This window comes from Ursus maritimus, unplaced genomic scaffold, assembly GCF_017311325.1.
Source record: "Ursus maritimus isolate PB19 unplaced genomic scaffold, ASM1731132v1 scaffold_36, whole genome shotgun sequence".
Taxonomy (NCBI): domain Eukaryota; kingdom Metazoa; phylum Chordata; class Mammalia; order Carnivora; family Ursidae; genus Ursus; species Ursus maritimus.
In genome coordinates this window covers 24,684,966-24,694,451 of record NW_024426230.1, presented here as the reverse complement: position 1 = coordinate 24,694,451, position 9,486 = coordinate 24,684,966, and the positions used below count along the sequence as shown (strand labels likewise).

The following is a 9,486-nucleotide window of genomic DNA, read 5'->3' as shown; positions in this document are numbered from 1 at the left end:
CAGACGCTTAAGGACTGCGCCAGCCAGGCGCCCCTACAATTTGCTCTTTTTCATTTGACAGGATATTGAGATAATCATATATGTCAGTATCTATACATCTAGGTAATTTTTCTTTAAGAATGTACATGTGTGCATGTAAAATACATAAGACGCTCATAAACTTAGTCTGTGTAAGGGGATATCCTGTGTGCTGGGGAAATAGAATTGGTACATTTTGAATGGCTTCCATACTCTCCCTACATCTCCACCTACAATCCATCCCCTGAACCCCCCAGGTAACCATGGTTTACAGTTGGTGTACATGATTTAATAAGTTTCTACGTGTTTATATAATCATTGCAAACATATTTACCTAGGTATTTTGAGCAGGGGTCGTTGTCAGCCTACCAAAAACAAAATCATCTGGTGTACATTCCAATGTATCTCCCTTTTCTGAAGCAGCAATATTCAATGGAAATCCTTGTAAATCAAATTCTAACCAGTTCAATTAGTTTTTAATGTCTTTATATTCCACAGTATGGCTGCAATATAATTTATTCAACATTACACTATCAGTGAAAGTTTTTTCCTACTTTGGGGACAATACGAACACCTTATAACTGAGTCCAAACTTGTTCCATTCACTGCATGACAGTCCAGTAAGTCAAGAGGCAAGATGTTGGGGTACAAAAAGCAACTTTATGTGCAAATCCAGCAAACCAAGGAGATTGCAGACTATTGTTCTAAAGTACCACCTTAACTCAGCGTGAAATTCAAGCTTTTTTGTGTCGGGAAGAGGAGGAAGTGGCAGGCGGTTGGAGTCAAAAGTAACTGACATCTATAGGCATTCAGGTGCCTGCAAGAGTCCAAGGAAAGTCATGTAACTTCTTTGTTCTTGGTCAGTTGATCTTTGCATACAGCAATCTGGTCATGTCCTTACTGTAAATCGTAAACATAGCATTGTTATTTTTGTACATACTTCCTTATCTCCTTGGGGAGATAGGTTTCAGGTAAAGAGCAGTTTTTGCAAAACTGTAAGCAGAATTCCTTCAATGATTAACATGCATATATGCAAGGCTAAACAGAAGTTTCTGACCTATAGGTCACAGCAGTAGGGGCAGAAGCACCATGAGGTCAAGTGTACTAAGTCTTCCCCATTGCAGTCTTTCTACACATACTCTTACATACTGATCCTTTTTATAACATAGCTTCCTAGTAATGGAATTGGTGAGTTGAACTTTTCAAATTTTTAAACGGTTCTTTTGACTTTAATACATGTTCCCATACAGCATCTATAGAAGCTTTACCTACAATTAATTAGCCATGGGTACGCGAGTCTATTTCTAGATTCTTTCTGTGTCCTTGATTTACGTCTGTTCTTTTTTTTTTTAAGATTTTATTTATTTATTTGACAGAGATAGAGACAGCCAGCGAGAGAGGGAACACAAGCAGGGGAGTGGGAGAGGAAGAAACGGGCTCATAGCGGAGGAGCCTGATGTGGGGCTCGATCCCATAACGCCGGGATCACGCCCTGAGCCGAAGGCAGACGCTTAACTGCTGTGCCACCCAGGCGCCCCTGATTTATGTTTGTTCTTAAGCCACAGACACAACATATTGATTACTGTAGTTTCATGGTAAGTCTTCAAACAGTATAAATCTTTCAAAATACTTTTGGCTATTCTAGCTTCTTTGCATCTTCGAGTAGATTTTAAAATCAGCTTGTCAATTTCTACTCCTCCCCCCAAAAAAAGTCTTCTGAAAATTTTAATTGGAACTGCGTTGAATGTATAGATCAGTTTGAGGGAAATTACTGTCTTCACACAATATTAAGTCTGCCAATCCATGAACCTGGCTTAGCTCACCATTTGTTAAAGTTGCCTTTAACTTCTCTCTGGAATGCTTTAGTTCTCAATGTATAGATCTTGCACATATTTTGTTAATTCAATTTCATGTTTTTTTGATGATGTTGTAAATGGTTCAGTTTTTAATATCAATTGCTAATCATGCACTGCTAGTATTTATAGATACAATTGATTTTTGTATATCCAATGAGTTCTCTTCATTCTGGCTGACAGAATGAATGACTCCTGGTCCTGTGTGTGCTCTGAAAATTGTTTGTATTACAATTCCAGTAATCGCTCTTTCCTTGGAAGTTGTTGTTGCCAACCTGGTGGTGGAGGTTCACCCCATACGTGCCCACATTGTATTCATTCAGACCCAAGCAAATCCCTATGCTGAAACTCTCTTTCTGTCTTGCTCTTTCCTCTTTGCAAATTCTAGCTTCCCTGACCTTCAAATCCCATCTGTCTCCTCAACTCAGAGAGATTGGTGGGTTTTGTTTGGGTTCCTCTTCCCTGTACCGCAGCCTAGAAATTACCATCTGGTAGAAAGCCTGGCTGAAGGTAGGACTCACCTCTTTGCCTCCTCTCAGGAATGACAGTGCTACGCTGCCTATTACCCAGTTGTTTCCTATAGCTAATCCTGGTTTTTGTGGAAGGAGGATTATTCCCATATGGCCCAAAGAGGGAATTGTGCCCTTTTGATTTTTCATGTAGTAATTGGTGCTGATAGTTTTACTGACATTATATTCCTGAGAAAATCCCTACTTGGTCATAGTTTATTAATCTTTTGATACAACACTGAAATCTGTTTGCTAATATCCTATTGAGCATTTTTGCCTCTATTACTTAGGTGATTTTGGCCTATAGTTTTTTTATTTATCACATTTTCTGTTAACTATATTATCACATTTTGTTGGTTCACCTGGGAGGCTCAGTCAGTTAGGCCTCCAGCTCTTGATCTCAGCTCGAGTCTAAATCTCAGGGTCATGAGTTCAAGCCCCACACTGGGCTCCATGCTGGGTGTGGAGACTACTTTAAAAAAGTTATTATGGCTTTATAAAGCAGACTGGGGAACATTCTATATTTTTCTTTAATTTAGATTATTTCAATAACATTAAAATTACTTTTTTTTAAGATTTTATTTATTTATTTATTTATTTGAGAGAGAGGGTGAGGGAACAAGAGAGAGCCTGGTGGAGGGGATGGTGGAGGGAGAAGCAGACTTTCCCCAACACAGGGAGCCTGACTCAGGGCCATGGGGCTCCATCCAGGGACTCAGGAATCATGACCACAGCTGAAGGCAGACACTTAACTGACTGAGCCTCCCAGGTGCCCCTAAAATTACTTGTTTTTTAAAAGTTAACTAGAACTCATCCTTGCAACCATCCTATCCTTTACAATGATTAATCTAAATTACCTTTCAATTTTTTTTTTCTGGAAGTTGGTCTACCTGAGCTTTCTACTTTGAGAGCATTTGAACATCTTTTTTTGAAGGTCCATTTTATTTTTGCAATGTCGTTCCATACAAATGCAATAAACACATAACAGTCTTAAAAGTTTACAATAACAGGGGCGCCTGGGTGGCTCAGTCCTTAAGCATCTGCCTTTGGCTCAGGGCGTGATCCCAGCGTTACGGGATCGAGCCCCGCATCAGTCTCCTCTGCTGGGAGCCTGCTTCTTCCTCTCCACTCCACCTGTTTGTGTTCCCTCTCTCGCTGGCTGTCTCTGTCAAATAAATAAATAAAGTCTTTTAAAAAAAAAGCTTACAATAACGTATTTGAATAAAAAATCTGTATACGTTATACTTTACAGCAATTTTATGCAGTGAATTAACTGATTGTTTAAAAATGTTCTTTTTCAACACCTGTGCTGTCTTATTTCTTGGAGTATTAAAGATAGAGAGCCTACATAGTGTTATTTACAAACAAAATTAAGACTGTATAGGTTACATGGAATCCATTAATTTAAGAGCTCAATTTAATACTCTTGACTATTCAGTGCTCCGTATGAGGGAAAAAATCTACCTTGACATACTGACAAAGAGCCAAAAATTCAATTTCCATAAAAATATTAAAGGTATCCCATTCTGAGAATACCTAGTCGGATACCAGTGAAGAAAGCTAAAGCTGTATTATTGATGCTAGATTTGAAGGATTAATTAAGTTAATATATTTTTGACTGAAAACATATTCATTTCCTTTAGGCTTTAAGTTTTGTTGTCATGGCATTTCACATGGAATTTTCCTGGTGTTTGTTAATTGTGATCGTGCTTTCCATTAGATCCATAGTTATATTTCTTTTCGCAAGTCCCAAAATGCACATATTTATTTACTATTGTGTGAAAAAGAAAAGGATGTGTCCTGGGGTGGGGTGTGTAGGGTTCCCTGCTCAGCAGGGAGTCTGCTTCTCCCTCTTCCTCTATCCCTCCCCCAGTTTGTGTGTGCCCACTCTCTAAAATAAATAAATAAAATCTTTTTTAGAAAAACATCATTTGGGTGCATAGTTGAGTAAGTTTTAGAGGATAATAAGGCACTTGACACGAATGAGAACATCTGCAATCACCCCAGGCATGATAAAATTACAGGGATATCAATGCTTCCTGCTTCTGGGCATGGGCTGATCGCCAGCTGGAGGAAGGAAGATATTCTCAACAGTGTTTCTATAAAACCATCAGTTACATGCAGATTTTTATTTCCTTTTAAACACAACTCATTGGAGAACTTTAATGTACGTTATGGACACATAGTGCAACATGAGGGGAAATCTTCAAAAGTACAAAAATTTTTAGAGAAATGAATTCAAGAAAAACCATAAACTCTCAGGGAAGGTAAGCAGAATAACACAGAAGTTAACAAAGATCATTTTGATTATTTCTTATACACATAGCTTGACAGAAAGAAAACTTGGCATTTGTCGAATGAATGAATGAACAAACGAACAAACAAGGAAGCAAAATTACATCTGCCTGGATTCAAATCCCAGCCTCACCAGTATTTAACCTGGAGTACTTTGTTTATCCTCAGATTACTCATCTTTAAAATGAGGATAATTATGCCCACCTCTTTTTGTTATCACAGGGATTGAACTAGGTAATCCATGTAAATAAATAAACCCACTGCCTAAAGCAGAATGAACACTTAACAAATGACAGTCATTTTAAGAGCTCTCCTGGGATTGATTTAGCTAATTCCTGACCAAATAGATCTAACAATTAAATCACCTCAATATATTTCAGAATAGGTTAATTCTTCGTGCATTGATTATATTATAAATCTGTATTCTATTGAGTGTCTGTGAAACCAACAGTGTATTACACAGACATTCTTTAAAATTGTCCTTTTTAACTTAGGTACGTTTTCTGCTAAGAAGCAGACCTCTTAGATGGTGTCTGGGCGCTAAAACAAAATATCACAGACTGGGTAAAACCTATAAACGATAGAGATTTATTTCTCACATTCTAGAGGCTGGGGTTACAAGATCAAGGTGTCCACAGGTTTTCCATGTGCTGAGGGTCTGCTTCATCATAGACTGTGGTCTTCTCGTGGTAACTTCAAAGGGCAGAAGGGGGGGGCACCTGGGTGGCACAGCGGTTAAGCGTCTGCCTTCGGCTCAGGGTGTGATCCCAGCGTTATGGGATCGAGCCCCACATCAGGCTCCTCCGCTATGAGCCTGCTTCTTCCTCTCCCACTCCCCCTGCTTGTGTTCCCTCTCTCGCTGGCTGTCTCTATCTCTGTCGAATAAATAAATAAAATATTTAAAAATAAATAAATAAATAAATAAAAATAAAGGCAGGGCCGGTCTTTAAAAAAAAAAGGGGGGGGCAGAAGGGGGCAAAGGAGCCTTCCTGGGCCACTTTTCTAAGTGCACTAACCCTATTCATAAGGTTCAGCCCTCATGGCCCAAACACCTCCCAAAGGCCCCGCCTCCTAATGCCAGCACCTTGGGGGATAGGATTTCAAGATATGAATTTTGGGGAGACACATTTAATTTATAGCAGATGGTATACTATGATAAGCAAAGTTCAAACTCATAAAGAAAATATTTGCTGCTCACTTTGAAATGTCCATAGCCCTGGCCCAAGGCTACTGTGACTTTCAGCCAAATGCATATAAAAATCCTGGAAAGGTTTTTATGCATTTTTATATATTAAATCATGCGTGGTACTGACACTCCTTTCTAACAGTTTCTCAACAATTAACTATTTGTTATTAGGGAAGTCTCTTGGGACCCATAAATTAGATACAGCCGGGAGATACCAATAACATTCCAAGGCCACATGAAGAAACTGTATGGCTGTAAACAGAGTGCATATGCTTCTGGATGCCCTGGACTTGGCTAGTTAAAAACCAGATTAAAAAGAAATCATATAGCATCGTGATTGGCATAACTCTAAATGACAACAAAAACTACCCCCCCCCCCAATAATCAGGAGCTGTTTTCATTGCAGCTGAGGAAGGTTTTGGAAAGATAATCTAGTTTATTGGACTATTTCTCCAAGGGCAGGATTATGGGCCATTTTTTTTAAACTGGGCAATAAAATGCTTGTACATTTACAAATAAAATTGTAAATATTGCTGCATATAACCAAGTTATCTCTTTTTTGGAAGAGAAAAACGGAGTATTTCTTAGACCTTGGAAGGAGTTTGTCATTTATTTATGAATCACTCAGCAAAAGGCAGCCATGTACTATTTCAAATAAGCTGCTATCTCAGAATGTCACTGTCACTTGACTCAAAGATTTTTCTTTCTTTCTCTCTTTTTTCTTTTTTGGGGGGCGGGGGGAGTCCCTCCTCCTCCTCCAACAACAAATCCACAATTCTGTGGGCAACGGACAAGACTCTGTATCTTCATCAGTATTTGGAGACAGGGAGAAGGATGCTTAATATATGAGGACTAACACCAGATCTCGCCCCATCCCCCCACCCACCTTGCTGGAGCAGACAGAAAAAACCCACCGTTCTGAAGCTGTGGTTACTGCGCAGGCCACGTGACACTGAATAATGCTGTTGGGATTCAAACGTGAGACTCCGCAGTGACACGGTGATTCACGTGCAGCTAGTTCCTCAACTGTGGGCACTGAGACAGGCAACCCGTCCCCGCCTCAAATTGAGCCGAAGGCACTGCGGGCCTCGCGGCAGCTCAAGCGGCGCCGAGAGCGGGGTGGCCGCGCAGCCTTGGGAGGCGGGGAGAGTGAAGCCGGGAGAGGCGCTCGCACCGCGCGGGGAGAAGCCTCTGGGCCGAGCCGGAATTAAAAGCGGGAAATGAAGGGGCAGAGATTTTAACTAACAGCCGAAGCCTCTGGCATCGGCCTCCAGCTTCGATCTCACGGCAGCACCAAGGAGTCGGTATTATTAACCCCTCGTAGACCCCGGGGCTGAGGGCGCGGGAAGCGGAGAGGCTCTTCCTGGGCGACTCCCAGGCTGGGGGAGCGCCCGGGCCGGGCCGCACCGCGTGGCCGGAGGGGCGGAGAGCCCGGCTGCGGTACGAAAACCGAGGCCTGGGTGAGGCGCCAGCCCAAGCCGCCAGCCGAGCAAGGAGCAGGGGCGTCTCACGGGCGCGCGGCCCTCGCCGGTCGCAGGTCGGCGCGGAGACCGGAGCTGGAAGCCGAACGCAGACGGTTGGCGAGAAGCGCCAGCCCCCTCCCGGCCTACTCGCCGCGGGGAGGGGTTTCTCACGCCCCCTGCTCCCGGGTGACTGCACCGGAGGTCGGAAGGAAGCGGGGCGAGGGATGAGTCATCCCGCCGCATGCCTCCTTCCCAGTCCCTCGCCTCCGCACGCCAGCCCCCTCCCGAGATCCAGCAGCCGGGAGCGAAGACTCGCTCCTCCTCAGAGTCCGCTACCAAACCCCCAGTGGCCTGCGGAAGCGAGGGGAAGGACGGGGCGTGTGGCCAATGAGAGCTTCGCTCTCTCTCGCCGCCGGCCAATGGGCCGCTGTTTACGGGTGGGGCGGGACTAGGAGGGGGCGGTCTGGGGCTGGCGCGCGGCGTCGCCGTCCCGCGGCTCACAGGGAGAGCGAGCGGCTCCGAGAGAGAGCGCCTCACGGGGAGTCGGCGCCTGAGCGACGCGGGAAGGCGCCACTGTCACCGCCGCTGGCCAAGGTGCTGGAGACGACAGGCCAGTCGGCCACTTCGCCAGCTCAGGCACCCGTTGCGGCTGCCGCTGCCTCGCTCCCCGCCCGGTCCTCATGGAAGAGATGGAAGAAGAGTTAAAATGCCCTGTGTGCGGCTCCTTCTATCGGGAGCCCATCATCCTGCCCTGCTCTCACAATTTATGCCAAGCGTGCGCCCGCAACATCCTGGTACAGACCCCGGAGTCTGAGTCCCCCCAGAGCCGTCGGGCCTCGGGCTCCGGGGTTTCCGACTATGACTATCTGGACCTGGACAAGATGAGCCTGTACAGCGAAGCGGACAGCGGCTATGGCTCCTACGGGGGTTTCGCCAGTGCCCCCACTACCCCGTGCCAGAAGTCTCCCAATGGCGTCCGCGTATTCCCCCCGGCTATGCCGCCACCGGCCACCCACCTGTCCCCGGCCTTGGCCCCGGTGCCCCGAAACTCCTGTATCACCTGCCCCCAGTGCCACCGCAGCCTCATACTGGACGACCGGGGGCTCCGCGGCTTCCCCAAGAACCGCGTCCTGGAAGGGGTAATTGACCGCTACCAGCAGAGCAAAGCCGCAGCCCTCAAGTGCCAGCTCTGCGAGAAGGCGCCTAAGGAGGCCACCGTCATGTGCGAACAGTGCGACGTCTTCTACTGCGATCCGTGCCGCCTGCGCTGCCACCCGCCCCGAGGGCCCCTAGCCAAGCACCGCCTGGTGCCCCCGGCCCAGGGCCGCGTGAGCCGGCGGCTGAGCCCGCGCAAGGTCTCCACCTGCACAGACCACGAGCTGGAGAACCACAGCATGTACTGCGTGCAGTGCAAGATGCCTGTGTGCTACCAGTGCTTGGAGGAGGGCAAACACTCCAGCCATGAAGTCAAAGCTCTGGGGGCCATGTGGAAACTGCACAAGGTGAGTCCTAAGAAAACCCACCCCTAACTCCCCTCGCCTCCGATCCTCCGGTTTTGCAGCACACGGTCTCCCTTTTGCGTACTGTGCATCCCGGTGGGGGCGCAATGCAGGTTCTCCTATATCTGCTTCCCCCGTCTGGTGCACTGCAGAAGCGCAGGGGGACCTTAAACCGAGAGCAGGGGAGTTGAATATCCCCACAGAGTTGTTGCGGGGATGCCTTACAACGGGTCTCCCGGGGAGAGCTGCCTAGCACTGGGGGTCCCCTCTCCATCGCGGAGGCGCAGCCTGCGGTCGCCGCCAGCGTACTGGAAAGCGCTGCGTAACTGAGCAGAGGCACGCCGGCGCTCGGGGCTGCCAGAAACGCTCCAGGGTAGATCCGGCCGCGGTCCCCAGGGACGAAGTGGGGGCGGTGGGGCGGCGCGAAACGCTGAAGGCTGGAGCTGCGGGATAGGCGGGCGCTGTGATTCGCGGCGGGGGCGGGGAGAACTTCGCGGGTGGAATACTGATGAGTCCGCGTTGGCCCAGACCCGGAGTCCGCGCTGGAGCGGATGCGGGACCGGGTGGTTTGCCCCCGGAGGCGGAGGAGTGGGGAGTGTAGTGCCGGAGGGAGAATAAAAGGGGGGGGGGGGGAAATCCTGTGGTCGCCATGGCAACAAGCCC

The 9,486-nt window shown here is 47.0% G+C and overlaps 1 protein-coding gene across 2 annotated transcripts in view; it reads left to right on the top strand.

Moving 5' to 3' along the window:
• Nucleotides 1–7,988: 7,988 nt before the first annotated feature.
• Nucleotides 7,989–9,486, top strand: part of TRIM9 (tripartite motif containing 9) — a 105,556-nt gene continuing 104,058 nt past the window's right edge. For both annotated transcript variants that reach the window (XM_008707614.2, XM_040620900.1), the window contains exon 1: nucleotides 7,989–8,826. In XM_008707614.2, the coding sequence (XP_008705836.1) occupies nucleotides 8,005–8,826 (822 nt within the window). In that variant the 5' untranslated portion in view covers nucleotides 7,989–8,004. The remainder of the gene's footprint in view (nucleotides 8,827–9,486) is intronic.